A 22,297-nucleotide genomic window follows, 5' to 3' on the forward strand; every position below is an offset into this window, starting at 1 on the left:
AGGAAAAGGAAAAAATAAAATGAGCTTGCTGTTCTTTGGGAAATGTTCAAGAAAGAATGAAGCGTTTGAAGCAATCTATCAAGTACTGCAGCGACACTTGCGATGAAGTGAGAACAATGACTAAGGAAATAAATTAGCTTTGCTCAGACCTGAAGAATATTATTGGTGAGAATTAAAGTGGAAAGCAGAAAATGAATGATCACCGCAAGTTCAAGAAACGGAACAATACGAAAAAAGCAACAATCTTGAGATAACGTGTCTGGTGAACTTGTCTTGTTTTGTTAAAATATACCATAAGATATAGGATATACCAGTTTTTGAGTAAGGAAATCGATGACAAATATATTTTTTATGTCACTGTGTGCTTAGCTCCAATTCAACGAAAAATAATGTCATTGTGCACCTTGTGAGACGCTCAGTGAGACACGATTAAAGCTAAGAAAAATAAAAAATAATGGAAAAGACATTGGACAAAGAGACGAAGGATCATCATTCTATACATCAACGAGCGCTTATCTTGCCACAACAAATGACTTCTTGCTGCCACAATCAGAAGAAAGTGATATTTAAGCCGGAATATGTATGGAAAGTCGGTGGAAAAATTCTAGCATTAAAGGACGGAAACAGGAGCGTCTTGAGGATAGCAAGTCATGATGATCTTGCGAAATTGACCAAGAAGCATTGTGAACGTAAATCGCGAACATAGATTCTTGCATGGTACATTCACCACAAACACATAAAACAACTATCGCAGCTATCAAACTTCTCGTTCTTCCATTTGAAGGCCAGAAGCATCAGAACAAACACGATTACCTGCAAACTTATTTTGAATCCCTGCGAACGCAATTCCATTCAGTTGTGTTTTGTGAAACTTAGCTTGCAAAAAACTATACCTCGCCATTCCTTGGCGCTTTCAGATGCGAACGGCTTGACATATTGCAAAAAAAGGGGACAGTGATTCTGCAATACATTTAAAACAGGGTTCTCTTGATATCAAAGCTGATTGCACAAGCTCAAATGTCAATGTAGAATGTCTCCCAGTTAGTACAAGACAAATTCAGTTAGCTGCTATATATAGGTGGCCTATGGGCTCAAAACACAATTTTTTCAGCTTTGTGGAAAGCCTCTTACAGTGTTTGATGTCTCAAAGCCCTCCATTATCTATCGTAGGCGATATAAATGTAAACACTATTGGGGAGGAATCATATATGCTGTTGACTTCATGTATTTACTCGCTTCTTATAACTCGGAAAACGTGAATAATGTACCGACACACATCGAAGTCAAAAGCTGAAGCTGCATAGACGTTTCAGCTACCAATCTGATGAAAGAACAACTCAGCTCGGGTGTAATCATCTGCAATATAAGCAGACATGTAAACGTTTAGGACAATAATTGACTCGCCATCCCGACCCTGCGAAAGTGGATGTGCAGCGCAACTGTTGAAAACCACCACCACAACTGCTGAAGGGGGGCATGCAATGCCTTATTGCGTTAGAATAATGGTAGTAATGGTAATTTAGAGTAATGGTTTAAAGGTTTAATGGCAGCACGCCGCCGCTGGTCGTATTGCCGTTTTTTTCCCCTTTGCAGCTCCTCGGAAGTCCTAACTATGCGTTGCCTACCCATAGCGGTGCTGCTACAACAATGAAATCAGTTGCTAGGCTGGTTCCTTTATATACGAAAGGCTAGTTGTGTCACTCCCCACGTCGCAAGCTGCCGTCGCCGCGGCAGCTTGCGCAACAGTACTTTTTACCGTGAAACGTATGCGGGAGTGCTACGTGCATCGCATTGTTATCAGGAGTGCCTTATCATCAATTATGTGGTTCGGTGCTTGTTTTGTGCTCCTTCTTTATTGAAACGAATGCTGTTCTGTATGTTGCATGCGTGATTCCAAAGAATGTATGGACTTTTTGCTTCACTTTGATGAGCGCTTGTAGCCTGCTTCACCTCCGCCGCGGGCCCGCCCGGTATGGCAATACCTCCGGGTTCGGTCCACGTTATTGCCCATGGACGGCGGCAGGAAAAATTGCGACCAACGGTAGGCGAACAGCTTCCGTGTAAAAAGTAAACGATTACAATTACAATTACTTCATTAAAAATGTAATTCATTACAGTGACCAATTACTGCTGCATGAAAGTAGACGCGATCTGCACGTCTTTTTATCACAAGTGCTGTCATATGTGCTCTAGACATGCTCTGTTGACTAGATCGCGCAGATCTGTGGGTATTATATGCGCTATAGGCGTGCTCTGGTGACTAGATCGCGCAGATCTGTGGGTATTTAAGCAGGTGGTTCTTCAAAAATAAAACCAGTCAGAGAGCGCTCGTCCTTGTGTTGCTCCTATTCTTCGTCCCTGTTTATTTGCGCACAAAAAGTTTTAAGGTATTATGAATGTTATCAGAACCGCAACCTTTTTTAGTATCTAGGTTTAAAACTAAGTTTAAGACACCCGACATAGATTCACTTAAGTTATTATTAGCAAGCCGTGATTCTGAACCGAAAGGAGGGATTTCAAAGTTGTCTATAGATAAGACTGACTGAAAATACGGGTTGAAAGCCGCTGCAAAAATATGAGGATCATTAGTGGAAACATCGTTTATTATGAAGAATCGAGCAGTTGTTTTACCAGACGAAATCACACCCCAAATTTCTTTAGGATTTGGTTTTAGCAAACGAGGTAAACTGATGGCGTAGAAGAAATCTCTGGCTGCTTTAATTTTTAGTCGAAGTTCATCCTTAATATTCTGAAACAGTGTGATTACAAGAGTACCACCGGTGCGTCTTTGTCGCCTAAGTCTAGCAAGGCAGCGAGAAAGGCGAAGGATCTCTCTGGTCATCCATGGCAGGTCAACGTTTCTTTCCTTGGTTTTGAGTGGAACAGAGCGGCTGACGCATGTACGTGCGGTGGCATTGAAAAACTCAACCAAACTATTAACATCGTCGTAGATACTACAGCGCTCGAAGTCCGCAAAAGGATCAGCAAGAAAATTACTGATTGACTGGTCATCAGCTTGTGTGAAGTCATACAAAGTGCGAAGAACAAACTTAGCTTTAGGAACAGGAAGATTATTAAGAACTAGTACCGCTTTGTGGTCAGCAATTTCATCCACAACGTCACACGTATATGTATTTTCAACAAGACTTCCGCTAAGAAATTAAAGGTCCAGAATGAGTGGCCTCTGGTATTCTCGGTGACAATTTGTTTTAGGTTACATGAAAGGGCAATATTTATTGGTTCTTTACCAATTGAAGAACCGTAGCCAGTGGTAGACCAGGATTGCCATGAAATGCATGGCACATTAAAATCGCCCAGCAGAACTAAGTTGGAACATGACATGCATAGCTGATGAATAAATGCTTCTAAAGAGTACAGTTGCTCAACATCAGACCCCATTGGGCGATAAATTACACCGATAACGACAGAGCAGTTGCCAAGAGACACTTTACACCACGCAGGTTCTACTTCATTAGGACCACAGAGAATTGAAAAGGTAAGATCGGACCGCAAGAATGGAGCTACACCATCGCCTCTTTTGTGTGTTCTGTCGCAGCACACAACGGTAAAGCCAAGTTGGGGTAACTTCAGCATCTAAAATGTCACGGTGTAACCACGTCTCGGTAACACCGATAATGTGAGGAGCATTAAAAGCGGTCAGGGAGACAAAATCAGGAAACTTATTAACAAGGCTTCTGGCATTCGCATTCAGAATTTTGAGATCATCATGCCGCATTTTCTGTCGTCACTGTGCACCATCCGAGGCGGACTTGGGGGACGTATAAGAAGAACAAGTTGAAGCCGTGGTAAGGGCTTTAGTTTTGTGATCCCAGCCATAGTGGATGTTGTCGATGAACACATGATCAAGCCTTACACGCACAGCATAGCCATTTGTTCGGTGGGAGGCAGTGGCATCCCGAAGTTTCCTGCGAACGGATCGTACACGAGCGAAAAAATCTTCACCAGTGTGCACGTCCGAGTTCTTAAGTTTGTGACCATTCCTTAATACGTCAATCTTATCGCGAAAATCGAGCAACTTAAGAATGATCGGACGTGTATGTCCCTGCTGGGATCTTCCGATTCCGTGGCATCTTTCAATCTTGGGACAACTGATCGGTAGCTTTTCTGCGAAAAACGCAGCAAGGCTGCTTAGCAGTAAACTATTGTTTTCTTCAGGATGTTCAGGAAGTCCGAACGCGATAAGATTATTTCTGCGTAAGCGGTTTTCAAGGTCATCATTCTTGTCAACAAGTTTGTTGACCGTGTTACTTAGGGACAAAAATATATTGGAAGACTCGGCAGGGGGAGTAATAACATCACTGGGTTTAGAAGATAGAGAAGATTCAAGGGAAGTCATCTTAGTAACAAAGGCAGTCACCTTGACTTCATTACTCGAGGAAGTTGTTTCCAAGGCGGCCACTTTTGCCAACATACAATTGACCTTCTGATTAAACGATTACATTTTAGATCAAAAATTCGTAGCGGCATCTGTGTCAGGTGACGAGGATTCGAGAGCAGCAACCCGAGATTCAAAGTTTTGAAACGGAGAATAAGTCTGACGGAGGGCATAGATATCAAGAGCCATTTTTTCCTGTCCTGAAAGCAGTTTATTCAACATTTCGGCAACTGAGGGCTTACCCGCCGTGGTTGCTCTTTGGCTATGGTGTTGGGCTGCTGAGCACGAGGTCGCGGGATCGAATCCCGGCCACGGCGGCCGCATTTCGATGGGGGCGAAATGCGAAAACACCCGTGTACTTAGATTTAGGTGCACGTTAAAGAACCCCAGGTGGTCCGAAATTTTCGGAGTCCCCCACTACGGCGTGCCTCATAATCAGAAAGTGTTTTTGGCAAGTAAAACCCCATAATTCTTTGATTAACTGAGGGCTCGTCATTGCTATTTTCGGAAATTTTGTCTGAGGAAGAAGTACCGGCTAATCGGGTAGCTGGTCTCGTCCCCTGTGCTTTATTCTTCGGGCCAGGGTTGAGTTCAACGTCCCCGCTTAAATACAGGCTGTTAACACAATGCATAAATCGAGCATACAAAGGCAAAGCCGTGACGGTGTGGGCGTGAAAACAGCTGCAAAAAGTGGTCATCGGAACGAAAAGAACGTGTGTTTTCAAGAAAGCATACCTGCGTGTAAAATAGGCAACGGTTGAACATCGTGCAAGCGCTGCTGTCCAGACGCCCACTGAATATCCGAGGCCCCGGTGAACAATGAACAATATGAAGGAAGGGTGAGCAGGACCGGGCCATCATGAAAATTAGGACACGTGTTTAGGACGTAGTGTATGATCTGCTCGTGTATTCAGTTACTAGTTTGAATATGTTGCCTTTAAATTTCCTCGCTTTCGTAGGAAATTATTCTTACCCAACTTTTTGTTCAGTATTGAGAGTATTGTTATTGTGTTCGTGGCACGTCAGTTAAGAACGTATCATATACATTACTGGTTTTTTATGTGAATAAATATTTCACATCACTATGATATTTAAAAACATGCGAGTTATTCTGGGATTTTTGAAGAAACGTTTGTCAGCATCAATTCTGACTACAAAATGCGCAAGTCTCTGCTTCGTCATTTTTGATGTGTTCCTGTATGCCACTTGTTGCGAAACGAGGCGGCAGAGGCCCCATCAGGCCCATCCAGCCTTTAGCCTCTGTCTCCTCATGCAAGACCTGAAATAAAGTGAAACTGAACTGAATTTAAATCGGCTGCTGGGCACCTATATTTTGGCGTTCGCACTTGATATTAAACGGAGCTGACGTCACTCTCCTCTTTCCAAAGACTGCTGCATGCACTCGGCAGCTGGTGGAGTCACTGCACATGTGGTGAAGCGACTGTGACACCGCCAGGTCTGCTTCCGTGCTCCCTACCATGGACAACTGGGCAAGATGGTAGTACAGGTGGTGAACTGTGCGTCCGAGAGCTCAGCTGGGTTTGGGGTTTGAGGGCACCTGGAAGACCTTGTGCTGGCATGGATGCAGCCCAACCCGACTACCCCGTCCAGCAGAGGCGTGTTTTCACAAGGCCTTGCCCCAAGCCACTGGCGTCATCTTTGCAAAGGGAGGGCCAGCGTGGGGACCGCGGACTTGCGCTACTCTAAACACGGCACGGTCGCTTCTCTGCAGCGGTAGCGCGCCTAATAGCGTCCTATAATATGAAGGCCCAACTTGCTTACAAAACAAAACAGAATACGCGAGAGGAAACTGCCCAATCTACGTGGGAAGGCGGCTATGCTTCCGGAATGACACGCAAGGAAAAGGAAAGACAGCACACGAATTTTCAATTCTATGCTCACGAAACCCTTGCGTGATTCCACGCAGGGGTGTTTACATTAGCTTTCTGTCACTTCCATGCTTTATTGCGGCCTCGGAGAACGCATTCGGATCTCGCGCTGCGTTCATTCCGATTTCACGCTGCGCATAATTCGCTCGCTTTTTTATACAACAGCGCGCGAACAGGCGACTGCAACCTTGCCTCGATATTAGCATACATACCCCATGGAGATATCGACAGTATGAAGAACAATATCTTGCCACAGCGCCTGAGGGAGGTAGAAACAAATAACCACCGCACAGAACAGTGAATTGAAAAACTTCAGCACACACCACCCGGATGCTACATCACACACAACCATGCACACAACGTTCGCGAAGCCAAAGAGGCACATACGGTTCAAGAGTGAAGTTCTAACACGTGAACGAAGGCCTTTGTATAATCATTGTGTGCAGAAAAATATTTTATTGCGAAGCGCGTTCAACACGCTTCCAAAAATAAGTTCCTACAGGGAAGGAACTCGGAAGGAAAGTCTGGAATGTTCCTTCCTCGAACCCATTGCTTGGGGACAAAAGAGGGCCATTTTTGTTTTAATAAAAACGTTTTGTCACGAAGCGATATTCTGGGTCCCTTCACGATTCTCAGCAGCCGTTTATTGTGTATATATCCAGGCAAGAGATTTAAAAAATGTGACAAACGCCGCTTTGGCACCGATTTGCATTCGCCGTTTCACACTTAAAAGGCAACGCAGGTATAGTGCGGTCGTAGAAGTCTCACTCCGCGCGTTCCTCAGTGCAGTTCTTGGCCTGCTGCGCCTTCTGCGGAGTATAATTGCTACATGTTTTACAACTGCAACTTGTGGACGTAAGGTTACATTAGATTTAAATTCCTCGTGATTGCGTGAAACCCCAGGATGCAGTAGCAACGTGACAGTGTATTACAGGCCCTTCCAACTTCATCTGTGTGTTTAGGCAATGAAATGCAGTTTTTACCATAGTGAACATGAGGAGATTGTTACTTCTTCCACATACATGGAGATGCAGCTTTTGATACCTAACCGAGGTATTAAATCATTTTTTCACGTTTGTAACGTCAGTAGACAGTACAAACCAGTTTGAAAAGAGATTATGCCCCGTAGCTGTATTCGGGTCTGAGGAGGATATTTTATTTGGCAAGCGTACGCTTCATTCTACTAAGGTTGCTATAGATACCTTACTGGAGCTCAGACACTGCCTTTGCAGGTACTCGTAACGCAGACATATTTCTATCTTAAGCTCGTACAAAGACTTCTGGTTGGCTATCAGAAGTGATACTCGCTTACAATGTCATCGAACTAAAGCTGTGTCAGATTCGCTTTTCACCACCAGCATATATTCGCCGAGGAGCCTAAGACTGCGCTATGCCAGTAGATCTTGGCATGCTGCTCGAACTGTACGGGTTGTTTCATTTTATCGGTAACGCAATTTTTAAAAATCACACGTGACATGTAGCACAATTCCATTGCTTTACTCTGAGGCAGTTTTCGCACGAGAAATTAACGGCAATATTTAAATTACCAAAATTCAGCTAATTAACTCTCGAACTGATTATTTTAGGCTCCATATTGTAACTTACGAACTATAGCCGCAAGTCATATCCACTTGAAACGAATTCTGTGCCTCGAGAGGCCAATCGCGCGGCAATTTTGCATGTATTTGCGGGCTTCTTTCATGCTCGGGAAAGCACGTTTATGTAGCACGTATTGAGCAACAGAAAGCTGTATCGGGAGTTTTTCATGTCGCTCTACAATTTTCTCATTTACAGTTTTCATCTAACTATAATATTTGAGAAGTTGATTGAGACTAATTAACTAGGCGGAATGATAAAAATAACCCGAGTAACTCCAAGCGACGACAAACATTACCTTGGTTCTGTCCAGCTATACGTAGCATTTGCATATATTTAATGTTTGGCTCAAGTTACGTGGGACACCCTGTATATAAACGAAAAGGGTGCAGACGGGCCCGATTTTCGTAAATCACAATCATATGAAGCCAGCAGACCATGACACCAAGGAAAAACATAGGGTGAATCACTTGTTTTTAATTGAAATGTAGAAATTAAAAGCAAAGGTAAAGTAGAAAACTGTAGTTTTCTAAATTTCTTATTTTAAACTAGACTAAAACTAAAGGAAAAAAAGAGTCATTGCTGTGGATCAGGTCGCAACCCAGTGTCGGAGATCTGCAAACGCCCCTGCTTGCACACGTTGGAGTCCGGAGCCCTGGGATAAGACAAAGCGCGCGTTCAATACACGGCAAAGGTTAACGCACCGAAAGTGCGTAATTAACGAACACTAGCATGGCCTGCTTAATATAGCTGCACAGCATTCAGGAATTGGATAATGCTTACAGTGGTTATAGTTAATGGACAGCACAGCAGATCCGTTTCAACAAGCCAGTATGCCACATGAACTGCACACCCAGTATCCACGTAACAACGTAAGCCCTCGATTGCCCAATTTTCCCGAGCTGAATCCTTTGCTTAAAAGTTACATGAAATCTCAGTATCTCTGCTAAAAGTATACACCAGCATGACGGCTGCAACCATCTACCACTAAAAGCATTCTACCGCATTTCTTTACATTATAATCAGCAACATGCTTTCAGAATGTTTCTGGTTCGAACTAAATTGAAACTCTGGTGGGTAGTGTCCCCAGTGAGCTCTGTACGAAATAAACAGGCGATGCCGCTAATTGAGTTCTCCCTTATCACTACGCGTCGTGTGCAGCGGCATAGGCTGATCCAAGTTATTATCCGGGTGTGTCTTGCAATGCTGAAGAGCGGTGTGCGAAAAACTTTTTTTACCTCAGCCACCGCGGGCGCATTTCGATGGGGGCGAAATGCGAAAACACCCGCGTACTTAGATTTAGGTGCGTGGTAAAGAACGCCAGGTGGTCGGAATTTACGGAGTCCTCCACTACGGTGTGCCTCATAATGAGAAAGTGGTTTTGGCACGTAAAACTCCATAATGTTTTTTGTTTTTTATAAGACATAGTATAGATTACACGGCCTTCCTACCACAGAACAACATGTGGGCGAAAGCATATAGACTTCCGGTCGCGTAGGAATGTAATCTGATGAATTTTTTATTAGTATAGTTGCAAGAATAAAATCTACCAATTTTTTTTCATAAGTAAACGTCGACCAGCTCTGTTTTAGTTCAGGCAATATTCAGATGAACTTTAGGGCCAACCCGCGCTTAGGTCTCAGCCTACCGCGTTGTTTGTGTCCAAAGAGGGAGAACCACAGGAAGAAGCGAACAATGACGCCAGAGAAAGCGTAGGGGAAGGGAAGGTGATTGCTATGTTTAACGTGAACGTAGAAACGGAGGCGACCATCCTCGTGCGGCCGACGCGCGGGAAACAGTCGCAGCGCTGCCGGCGGGGCGTCGGGCGGAATCCCTCCGACCTCGCCCCAATTGGCTCTCTGTGGTTCAGAGACAGCGGCGTTTGCGGAGCTCTCCACAGAGCACGGCCACACTATAGCGGCAGAAAGCGCACCGCGAAAACTGGCTAACTGCAACACTTCCTTGCGAATGGGTTTCATAGCTATTTTCGCGTCATGCCGCTTGCCACCGATCGGAGAGACTACTGAGGAGCGGCTGATTCACTCCAGTGGGCGAAAGCCGCGAGACACTCCTCTCTCGCAGCAACTCTGATCACAGCCGCAGTGATTCCACCTGAGAGCGAATCTACCGCGTGCTTGTCGCGGCGGCCAGGACACCGGCAAGAGTGGACATGTCATATTACTGCCGCTTTTACCGCAGACAAGCAAACATTTCTCAGCGATCCTGCTCGAAATATTAGCTGCAAATGTAACAAATGCTTTCCGAATGTACAAGTTGCTGTTGTCAAGTTCCTTACCTACAAAGGCGACACCTCCGGTTCATCACGCAGGGCAAGTACGACAACACGTGCGTGCCTCCTGCGCCCGTTAACTATAATGGCCCTGGGCATCTTCTTTAAGCTTTGCGGGATTGTCAAAGCTGCGTTGCGTGCGGGGTGATAATCTTTAAGGTTTCCGCAATTTTTAATAGACGTCTGTGGCAGCAGATATCATAATTATTGTCCCTGAGCTAGATTATCCAAACAGGCGGACAATACTAGAACCAGAAATCTAAATACATATTCAGTTAAATAACAAAGAATCGCTAATTAACTGTTTAGTTAACTACAGCACATATTGCAATCGGCGAGCTTGCAAGACGTATCCACTTGCAATGAATCTCCAGAATGGCACAAGTTTCGATATATTATTTCGAAACTTATTATTTACGAAATAGAGAGGTGTTCCAGTTACTTTTGTGCTTCAATGCATGAAATAGCGTTTTGTTAAAATTTCAGTGGGACAACCGTGCATTTTTACGGGGAGTTTGATGGCTCATATCTCCAAACTAGTGTCATTCTGGAAATTCGTTCCAAGTGGTTACACGCCTTGCAAACTCAGCGGCTACGATTCGTAAATTGCAATATGTGCCGTAAATTGATTAATTAAGAAGGTAATTAGTGATTTTAATTTGTTGAATATGTGTGTCGAATTCTGGTGCAAGTAATGTGCGCGTCTTTGAATAATTTGTTCAATTAAGGACTAAAATTATGTTCTGTGCAACAGGCGATTATTAAATATTCCGGAAAACTTATAAATGGTCATCTAGTATAATGATACGCTATACAAGTATCATGTGCCTGCGGATCATAGATGAACTTCTCCTCGTCATGGGCAAGTACAGTGCATCGATTGGCAATGTACACTTTTGTTCCGTTAGTGACGGGAAGGTTAGTTTTTGTGCAACAGAGTCTAGGAGAAGCTCACCCCCACAATTGATGTTTCGACCTGGAGAATCTGGAACAAAAAGATTGGCTCCGTGAGGTTTCGGTGACACGAGAACACTAGGAGCAGTCGTTTTGTCAGAAATAAGGTAAATTCGGGTGATTTGTACCAATTTAAAAGTGCAAATAGCTTCGGTAAAGCGATGAACAATCTGCCGGTTCCCTGCCTTACAGCGACAGCAGTTTGCACGCCAGAGTACCGGCGCCTTAAAACCCGTGAAAGTGCTCGCATTTGTGCCCAACAGACGGGGGACATCTTAATTTATGCATATATCTTACGATGTGAAACTACGACAACGGTGGCCTGACCCCGACATTTTAGCAGCGTTTAGTAGCCTTTGCTAGAGGAACGGTGAGGCTAACTGCGGCTGGCGTATTGTCCGCTGTTGCCTCCCAAGTATAGACGTGCGTGGACGCCGCTCTCGGAGTCTTCATGCATCGCACACGCTACACAACCCGCATAACTGCTGCACGCGAATGTTGCGAGGAAGCTCAGTTTGCGCATTCGGCTCCGAACTACACATAGCCTGCCGAACTGCACAATTGTGGGGTTTTACGTGGCAAAACAACTTTCTGATTATGAGTCCCCCACTACGGCGTGCCTCATAATCCTAAAGTGGTTTTGGCACGTAAAACCCCATAATTTAATTCTTTGCACATAGCTGCAGTGGAATGAATTCAGTCCCGGGAGGTCGCGGTGGGCGAAGTTTTATTTTTAGTAGCCATGTGGTGCTGAGGGTGAACTGGTGGTCAAGGTGAGAAAGTAGCATGACCACAGCGCAACTTAACAGACGGAAATAGGTAACTTAATTTCTAACGATTAAGTGCCGTCGCACTAAAACTACCGCACTCACATGCCCTTGTAGACCGCGTGACTCTCTCGCTTCCTCCAAAATGCAATACGTCCGCAGACAGGAAGGGTTTCGAAATCCTTGGACTTCGCGTCCCCTTCCGGCTGCTGATGCGCCTGCGCAGCACAAATTGCAAGAACAACAACGGTATAAAGCATCTGGCGTCATGGAACACGATTGCCGGTTTTCATGGAGCGGTTAGTACTTGAGTGTACATTATAATTAGACATGTTACTGTATCGTCAAAACTGAACGGATATCAGGTTAGTACGGACTGCGTTATTAGTGAAGCAGTGCAAGTAATTCTGACGCTAACACGCATTCATCCTGGTCGTGTAAAAGTTTACTGCACCAGGAAGAACGTTCCAAATCAGCATCGCCGCACGTCAAGTCACAGAATGCCGGTCATTTGCTGAGTCGTTGCTACTACTTTGATGCATTGCGATTCTCAGTGACCATCGTTCCTATAGTGCCTTGCTCACCGACCGCTGACTATTTGTACTCGTACTGCAATGTGAAAAATAGGTCAGAACAAAATTTCCTCTGTTCTTGCAGAACTATAGAAGCAGAAGTTATCACTACAGCTGCAGGGGTCACGGTTACCCAGGCTTAAAACACCCTGTGATAAGCATCAGTTGACTCTTAGCTGCACTACCCGAAGAAAATGAAAACCTATTTTGAGAAGAAAATGTTAGGAAGGGAAGTTACCTGCGGCGTCACCGCACTTTGTTCAGCGTCGTGCCTGCACGGAGATAGAAAATTGATCTGAGATTCAAGCAGCATCGCTCATAATCACGCTGCGTCTGCAACGTTGATCGTTCAAGGATCGGCATAGTTTATCATTGTATGCATGAGAAGCTTTAGCATCGAAACGTACGTTGATATCTCTGGTGAAGCTGAATCGCAAGAATGGTGGCCATGTGCTGAATGAAAGCTCTAAATGCAGTGATTCAAAGACTAAATCCAGTGATTCAAAGACTAAATCCAGTGATTCAAAGACAAAACAAAACTACGCGTCTTCCTAGATGTCATTTTACTCCGGAAACGAGCATTTGGACCCTTTTCATTGCTGCCGAATAATGGAGTGAACGACAGACGGCACGCGCTCGAACAACGTGAGGCCGCTTCATCGAGCATCGCATACGCGCTGGCTGTTGCCAACTTGTTGCACTACTGTGTAGCGCGTAGTGCCGTGACGGTTCCCGCAAAACTACCGGCTTGCGAGCTTGCTCTGACGTTTCTGCAGCGAAAACAAGTTTCTCTGCGCAGCGCTAATTCTCGAGTACTCGCAGCTCGCAATGGACACGGCTTACAGCTGTGCCTCACTCATGCCAATGTTAATGGCTACTGTATCTAACAATGTATTTCAGCACGCAGATCTAACGCCACTCACAATTTAAGGGTGAGCTCCTCAAACTCTTCTTTCTTGCAGTTTTCAGATGGCTCCAGGGTGGCCTCTTCGATGCTCGTGGTATCCTCGGCCAGCTGGCAGGTGTGGTCTCCTTGCGCGCTACGCAGATGTCCAATACGCTGCAGATACTGATTTGCCAGAACACTCCTGGCCCTAATTAGTGGAGTGGATGCAGGGTCCACCGAACGAGAGTCCGGGACTTTGGCCAACACCGGTGCGGTCTTGCGGCGCACTAGCAGCATGTTTCGCTGCAACAGCGGAGGTGTCACCGGCTGGTCCTCGGATGGTGGAGGTGCGTGCTTCTTTGGGCCTGCATGAAGCAGTCGGAATGTTGCCTTTATATAGCCTGCTTTTGGGACAGAAACAAAGCAACTTAAGCATGCACCGTTTATTGTATTCACAACGACATTGAGTAACTATAATAGGACGCTTCAAAGTTGCCATATCGGTCGACCGGCCAGGGCGCATTTTTCACGGAGTTCCATGTCAGTTGCTACTTAAACCGTTTTTCTTTTCTACGCGCCCAAAAAAGAATGAAAAACGCCGGGCAATGTACTTAAACTACAAACGAGTTAGCACTGCAAAGAATACAAAAAAAAAAAAAAAAAGACGGGGGATTGCAGAAGTGTACGCAAGCAAAAAAAAAAAAAATGCGGAGGATATCGTTTGCTGTATCGCTGGGTTACTTGGAGGACTATCGAGCTATTTGACCGAATTAAATGAACGTGATTCTCGAAATAGCGACGAACTGAGCTATAACTATTGAATAATGCACATTAAGAATTTCGTTTGGTCCAACTTTTTGGAGAGGGGTGTCCTCGTTCTCCGAGCCGCAAACCTTATGCAGCCCAAATTACCGGCTGCAGTATGTTCCGGATATGTAGAATACTGTTGCTATCTTATCGCACAGAATTCATAGCGGTTCCCGGGTATGTCATTATTAAATAACCTTAGTGGTTAAATGTTATTCAGTGTTAAAAAGAGACTTTTGTACAAAGGAATGAACCATGCTTAAATAAACTTCCAAATTTTGATCAACAGTGACTGATTCATTTTGTTTGTCACCATCCATACACGTTTAGTTTAGTTCTTTAAAGTCTTTAGAAACCTAACCGGATACTCAAAAATTCTAATGAACTTATTCTACACTTCTCAAGAAAAAATCAGAAGGATTTCTACGGGCTGTTTCTTTTGGTTTCTATAGAAGCTCTAATGAAATAGCTAAGGACTATTAATTGTCTCTAAGTCAAAAGCAACACCATAGAAAGATTCTCTAGAATTTTGTATTATGTTTCTAAAGCAAGGCGGTAGCCAAATAATGGAAACCCAATATAGGCTAATCCAATAGACACCAAAATAGAACATAACTGAGTTCTACTTAAAAAAGTTCAAAATAATTTCTGAAGTATGAAACTTTTTTTGTATTGGGACGGTTCCCAGCCTTCATAACTTCGCTTACATTGAGTGTAGTGTGACCTTGCCCCCTTACGCAAGTTCACCGCAGCGATTACGTTGAATTACGATGAATGCTTGCTTATTGCACCACAGACGAAGGCACGACGAGGGCTGAGAAAAGTGCGTGAAAGCCGAAAAAAGAGGCTGCGGCGAGTTGTGATCACCTAGTGTACACCTCAAGCCCTTGTCTCTTGCGTCTCCCCCATTTCGCACTCGCATTGCTGTATGCAAGACCTTTGCTGAACTGAAAGCTCAGTGTGACCCTCACTCGTGACTTTATTTCACGGCTAACTCCAGCGTCCGCAGTTGAGGATTTAAACATCGTCCGCACTAGATTTCTCTATGAAAGAAGTACACGGAAAAAAGGAGATAAGCTAAATATATCGCTCCAGAGATAGGACGACAGCCTACCGTACTAACGCACCGTCGATGCGCGCCATCTAACATTTCCCTTTGTTCTCTTTGCGGAAAGATGCTTACTCGGAACTGGGGACAGTTGCGCTTCCGCCGAATTCTGCAGTGAGTTGAGTGTCTGGTTGGCAGAGTCTGGCTGCATGGGCAGATCCTCGCTAGTGATCGCCTCCGCCATGCCAGCCGCCTGGTTTTCCTTTAGTGGGACATTGTACAGCTCGGGGTGAACGGCTGCAGACTCTGACAACGGCTGCTCCGACATCTTAAGGCGCCGCTCTGATGGGACAGGAAGCGTCTCTGCAGAGAGTTTGATAGACAGCTGTTATGACAGTTCAGCTCATGACAGTATGAGAGCACATGACAGTAACGAAAAGCAAACTCCTGTGGCTGGAAAGCAATGGTAATTGGATTCTTGACATTTCTGGAGCTTCGTGTTTTGTTTTAGCGTTACCTATTGCACTGTCATCGTGCAGACCATTACAGCGATCAGGGACCACTACAGCCAGCTTGAGAAGCGCATCTTACGTGACCGGAGGAAAGTGCATAATAGACGACAAAAAAAAAAGTTGCTTGTCAGTCAGATTGCATTTCATTGATACAGGTCATAGCGCAGCAGATCCGAGGGTTTTGTTGGGAGTAGTTTCCCGAGAGCTCTCAGTGTGGATTGATTTTGAGGAGCCTCCGGCATGCGATATGACTGCGGCCAAGCAAACTTCGTATGACTACATCATACTTTTACACAGGGGAATCACTTTAGCATCCAAGAGCACGAGCAATCCTGTCACACGTACGTACGTGCACGGAATCCTCAAATTGGCTTAAGAAAATACGTGAACGTGAAGTACATGCACTGTTCTTTTCCAGCCTCAGTAAAATTACCGGGAGCCCATATCGCTTAACACATGCCCCATGCAAACAGTCATATCGGCTGTTCCAGCGCCAGAGCTTCGCGCCAGTGTCATCCCTCAAGGCTTCATGCAGAATACAGATTCCAAACGCCTCGGAAGGCCTTGGATTCCGCTACACCCACGAGTATTCAGCGGCGATATCGCTCTAGTTCACAGTATCATGTGCTGAGAACGACAGAAAGCAGAGCTAGTTGATAAGGATTTATTATGCAAAAAAGAGATGAGGCGTGCAGACAGGACAAGAGTAGAGAAGTGGAACCATGTGCTGCGCGCTTACTTCCGAGTTTCCGAGCCGGTACGCGGCTCTTATGGGAAACCAACGCTGGCCAAGAGACGCTACGACTGTGAGTGAAACTGAGATATGCTGACCCCAGCCGATAGGAAGGCTAAGAAAATGGGACGCCGTTTCGAACAAAAACCGACACGTGCCTGTACCAACGTTTGCTTTATCCCGACGCGTACAGCCAAGCTCCGTCCATTGGCATGAGGAGCGCATGCGCTCCTACGTTCTAGCACTCCTGTGCTCAGTCAGATAAGCTGAACACATGCGCCTCATATATAACGGACACAACACAAATTAAAATTAAATTATAGCATTGTACTTGCCATAACCACGATCTGATAATGAGGCACGCCGTAGTGGGGGACTAAGGATTAATTTTGACGACCTTGGGTTCCTTAAGGTACTCCTAAATCTAAGTACACGGTTTTTCTTTTTTTTGCATTTCGCTCACATCTAAACGCGGCCGCCGTGGCCGGGATTCAATCCCCCAACCTCGTGGTTAGCAGTGCAACATCAAAGTCACTAAGCAACCACGGCCGCGGGTCACAGCACAAAGCATTTTGTTGAATAGCCCAATTTTATATTTTGAGTTCACTTCACGAAATGGACTTATTCGAAACTGGAGACAGCTGTGCTTCCTTTGAAACAGGTGGTCTGTTTCGCGCCTGATAGGATGACTTGCGCATCTAGGGCAAGTTCTCGGTAGTGATGACCTCGACCGTGCTGGCCACCTTGTCTTTCTTCAGCGAGATGTCGGTCAGCTCGGGGCGAACGGCCGCGGATTCGGGCAAAGAGTGATCAGAAATTCGGAATTGTGGCTCCAGCGGTTCAGGAAACGTCTCTGCAGAAATTTTGGTAGACAGTCGTATGACGCGTGAAGAAAAGGAAGTGTTGAAACGACGGAGTGCGGCGAAAGGTTCCATTGCAATTGGGCCATGTGCTCGCGCGACATAGTCCAGTGAGCAGAGGCCAAGCGGTGCTCGTAAGGTGTGGGTTGAAATTGGGCCACGGCCGGAGAGCGTGCTCCCAAAAAGATGTGGCGACGGGACAGACGGCCGGGGAGAACAGGAGGTGTTAGCAATCAGCCGACAAGGCCAGACGCGTCTGATATCTCTAGTGCCCCGAACGGTCCGGAGTCAGCGACCAAGGCAGCCAGTCGGGAACCGTTGAGCAGGGGCGAGGTCCATGGTCGCTTGGCCTTCCAGGGCTACCGGGAACCAGCAGTGGGGATCCAGGCAGTGTTGCTAACTTAGCGACAGTGTCGCTAAAGTTAGCGAGCTTTTAGTCACCTTAACGACAAATTGGTCTTTTTGGAATGTTAGCAAGGTTTTAGTGACCTTTCCCTGCCCCATTATGTTTGTGGCGGAATTGTCAGAGTAACAGCTTCGCGGATAATCAAAGTCAATGTGACAGAGCTAAATCAGGAGATTTTCGGTGAGTGTACGCTGCACTGGTGCAAGCATTCATCTTTTCCATCAGCTAGCTTCAACGGCTTCGACGCTGTTTTCGCAGTAGGGCCAAAAATTTGTAAAAAAAAAGTTGATCAAGAACGACGTCCTTCAAACGATGAAGCGTGAGTAGCAGCTTCCGAACTTAATTATGGTATGTGCGTTATTCGTTCCTAGAAGGGTGCCGTGTGCACGCCGTTCACGGTACCCTTCTAGGAATTGATTTCCTGGCACGCGAAGCGCACACGTAGTTTGCTCATTCAACGAAGCGCAAGGCTGCGTACAGCAAGCCCTACAGGAGCCTCTGCGATAAAAAAAGACCCACTATAGTCCGATAGAACTCACGTCTGCAGTGAAGCCCCGCCCACGCCCTCATAACCGCCAGCCACTGTTCCTCCGCGAGGCTGCAAATAGTATATACTTCAAAGTTTCCCTGTTACCTAAATAAGGCGGTATACCCACAAAAATAAAATTATAAGCGCGTAATTTTGTACGTTTTCACTCGTTTGTTATAGTGGAACGATAAAAGCCTAATTCTTTATAGAACTGAAATAAAGCACTTCACTGCAACTATTTAGTGTGAAGTTTCACTTCAGTTGGCAGTGAAGTTTCATGAGTAAAACGGGGTCAGCAGTGAAATGAACTATACCGCGGACTTTTGAAGAGCGAAATGCTCAGACTCCACACACTTTGTCCATGTCTGTTGCACACCTCATCGCTTCTGCCGATGAAAAGGCTCTCCAAGAACAGCAGACGCTCCGGAGGTATCAAGTACGACGCCATTTTGAAATGGTAGCATGACGACGATCTTGTGTGCTTGTGTGATTGGCTGGCGGAGTAACAACCACGCGCGGCCCATGTGCCTTGGTTGCCAACTTCCGATTTTTAAAGTGTATCTTACATAGCGATTCTGAGAGCCGATGTCCGTGGCAGTCTTAGGCCAATAGGACTTGTTTCTCAAGTACTTTGAACAGGCAACGTCTACGGATGGATGCTATGCTGCAGAACAGAGAGTCCATTTTCGAGATCAGTTAAGCCACTTGTACAGACAGATTTTCAATTACGGAAGTACTTGGTCCATGGCCATTCCCTGCTAAACAGAGATGTGCCTCGACACCCCTACGGGATTTTGTTGTAGACAACAATGATTTAATGATTGAATTGTAGACGTTTATGGACTGAATTGAGTGCGATGCCTGGCCTACTTAAAAATGACATTGGGGTGTTATGCGTAGTGTTTTTATTGTAGTGTACACGAAATTTTACGCGGGTGCATATGGATCGCTTTTCCTAGTTTAGTTTGTTCTTTTGTTTACAATCATTTTTTTAAATTTAACATGTTTGTGTGATTGGGATATGCGCGTGCGTATTTGTCAACTTTATATTAGGATAGACGACTCTAAAGTAGGCTACCTGCAATAACACGCTGTTATATCAATGTCCTCTGATCCAATAAAAGAGTCTACCTCTTCTACTTTCGACCACTCCTGCAAAGATTCAGCGAATGAACAACACCTATACGAGATAAACGATGCAAATACCGCGTAATTTGATCTTACGCTTATGATTAAAACTGCGTCTAGTAAACTGGTAATCCCAACCGTGAAGATTGACCCACTATGCCAGCCCATGGATGGTCATTTAGATCACAAGCCATACTTTGGATACGAGTTCAACAAACTAACACAATGCCCGCTGTTTCTGAAGTCTGTGTGGTACGCCAGAGCTGCATTGCGTACACAGTTAAGCTATCAAATGAACAATGCCAGAGTGTGCCATCAAATTTGAAGCTATTGCAGGACATGGTACGATTGTTAGTGGGTGCGTGCCAGTACTCCAGGAAGCCGTCACGGAATTGGCTGAACTTCCTGGCGTATAGTTATGGCTCCGTGTTTTCGGATAAATCTGAAAAAAAAAGTCCGATAGATACTCGCCGGTAAAATTGACAATTCAGATTTATCCGATGAACTCGGATTTTAACGGCCAATATGACCCTGGTTCCATTCTTTATCGAAAGCCTTTCAATAAAGGGCATGTTCTAAGCGGTCAGTTTGGCCGATATAAACTTTACCTCACGTCAACAGTATCTCGTGGACCACACCCATCGCACATTTAACAAAGGGCTCGTTTCTTGAAACTGACGACATGAGCCAGCTCATGACTGATTTTGCGAAGTATCAGAGCTATGAAATCAGTAACATTGCAACCCTCGTCGTGTTAGATACTTCACACTGCCCAGTGCTTTCTCGCTGCGCGCCGAGTCTTCTGGCTCTCCCTGTTTCTAGCGCAAAGGTTAAAGGGCACTTTCAAAGCTGATAATCACCAATCGAAAGGAGAGCGCTTCCACGGGGACCGCTACCTCGTAAAGTATGCTTGCGCCTATTACAACAAGGTTTATGGTTGTACGCACAAACATGGATGTTTTGTATTCAAGTATTTGTGCTTGTGTGTATATGTGTGTGCGTTCGAACCTTCCAGACAACTAAAATACGCTTCGTGTGTTCTGGTGTTTTCGTGTTCAGATATTTCATCTAAGATTTTATAGTATTAAGAATAACGAAACATTAGATTCTGAATTTCGGAGAATCGGGGACTTACGAGAAATACACTGCGACAAGCGCCGGATTTCCGCCAAAAAATGAGCTCCGATAAACACTCTCCGAATTTCAAGAAAAATAAAACTTCCAAAACACGGAGCCCTACGTATAGTCAACCTCGTAGACGCCAAGTATATAGAACAAGCTAACCCTGGTGAGCTGAATCTTGACCACTAACACCATTGAGTTGTGGTCCGAGGTACTCGCGAACCGTGGAGCAGTTGACTCAAACCCATTTCGTGAGCTCGTGCAGCCGGACCTAGTTTGCTAACCTTGCCGCACTCGAACGGCCAGGTGGAAATATTTTTCTAGTCAACTCAGCGTTACGAAGACAACACACAAGAATCGTTTGGGCATTACCGGCACAAACGCCGGCTTCAGCGTACGCAGCATATTACGTCGTCGTGGAAAGTGCTATGACCTTCCTGACACTTAAAAAAAAAAACGTATGAGCTCCGCAAACATACTCCACAGCATTCGCGCACGGAAGCGACACAAGTTCGCAGGAAGAGGAGCGCGATACTTGAGAATGAGCGTGAAGAGGCCTAGGCCTTCCGTCTGAAGAGAATTCGCGAAACTGCCAATGTCACTCTCGGTCATGAACTTTATAAAATACCGCGAACACAAAGTCCGAGCATGGAGGGCATTAAAGAATACAGATTAAAAATTAAAACTTACGTAAAAGGCTTGCGTTAATATTGGCTCTTTCCAATAAAACATTTGGATATTTTCTTGTTAACTAAGTTACTTGTATTTATATAGAATTAAACGCTACGCATTTACCCAGGAAACTGCCCTGGTTAAGCTCTTCGAGGAAATTCGGCAACGTTAAGGGTATTTGCCCCAGTTTATGGATCGATGTTATCAGCGTCCCATTTGGAACGGGGTGGTAGGTTGCGCCACGAAGCTCTTGTTTTTTTTTTATTGCTTAATGTCCTACCTGCGTTAAGAAAAACAGAAAGGAAAAAACCCACGATGAACTCCAACAACCAAATTTTCTGACCCCCTATCGTGAACTTTATTTTTGCGCGCCTCCGTCGTTTGTCGTTTCCCTACTTTTATTCCACCAATCTTCCAATCGCCTCTTCATAATCTATTGCGGACATGTCTACTTTTCCCCTGCTCTCGCTGAACCCAAGGGCTTCAAGAGACCAGTGATTCCTAAATCGACCGCTGGGCAGATATCTTCACATTCTAATAAAATATGCCCCATAGTTTCCCTAGCTTTACCGCAGCAAGCACATGCATCTTCCTACACCTCGCTTTATAAGTATGTGTTCTAAGGCATCCTGATCTCGCTCCGAAAGTAGTTAGCTTCCCTTTGAGTTATCAAATTGTTTCTTTCCCGATTTCTTTTTGTCCTCTTAAGTAGTTACTCATGGCCGGTTTCTTTTCCATTGCCGCCACCCATGAATTTATCTCAGCCTCTAACTTTCCGCATGACGTTCTTTGTTACTGTGTTGCTCACCATACAGGCTGCATACATGCTGGTAAGGTTCCTAGTTCTTTTCCTCCACTGTGAATCAATGTTATTCCTATACAAATACCTCAACAATCTTCCAGCAGATTTAATTTCTTCCCTATTCCTCAGTCATTCATAATTTTACTCAGCTTCCCTCACTTCAAAACTTGTCCAGCCCATATCACCCTGCACATCTTCATTTGTAGTCTTCCCGTGAGCGCCCAATGCGAGCCGTCCCACTGACCTTTCGATGCCATCGAGTCCTGATTGTACCCCTGATTTCAAGCAAACAACCGCATTTCCAAAAGTCCTGGAACCATTACACCTT

General features: G+C 45.1%; 1 protein-coding gene across 4 annotated transcripts in view; it reads right to left on the bottom strand.

The window, feature by feature from the left end:
• Nucleotides 1-8,338: 8,338 nt before the first annotated feature.
• Nucleotides 8,339-22,297, bottom strand: part of LOC126547262 (uncharacterized) — a 92,345-nt gene continuing 78,386 nt past the window's right edge. For 3 of the 4 annotated variants that reach the window (XM_072288349.1, XM_055062834.2, XM_055062835.2), the window contains 6 exons: nt 15,341-15,568; nt 13,388-13,715; nt 12,703-12,736; nt 11,998-12,110; nt 11,127-11,156; nt 8,339-8,536 (listed from right to left, as the gene is read on the bottom strand). In XM_072288349.1, the coding sequence (XP_072144450.1) occupies nt 8,458-8,536; nt 11,127-11,156; nt 11,998-12,110; nt 12,703-12,736; nt 13,388-13,715; nt 15,341-15,568 (812 nt within the window). In that variant the 3' untranslated portion in view covers nt 8,339-8,457. The remainder of the gene's footprint in view (nt 8,537-11,126; nt 11,157-11,997; nt 12,111-12,702; nt 12,737-13,387; nt 13,716-15,340; nt 15,569-22,297) is intronic. The other variant, XM_072288350.1, reaches the window with a different exon arrangement.

The sequence above is a fragment of the Dermacentor andersoni genome, chromosome 1 (assembly GCF_023375885.2).
Source record: "Dermacentor andersoni chromosome 1, qqDerAnde1_hic_scaffold, whole genome shotgun sequence".
NCBI classification, from domain to species: domain Eukaryota; kingdom Metazoa; phylum Arthropoda; class Arachnida; order Ixodida; family Ixodidae; genus Dermacentor; species Dermacentor andersoni.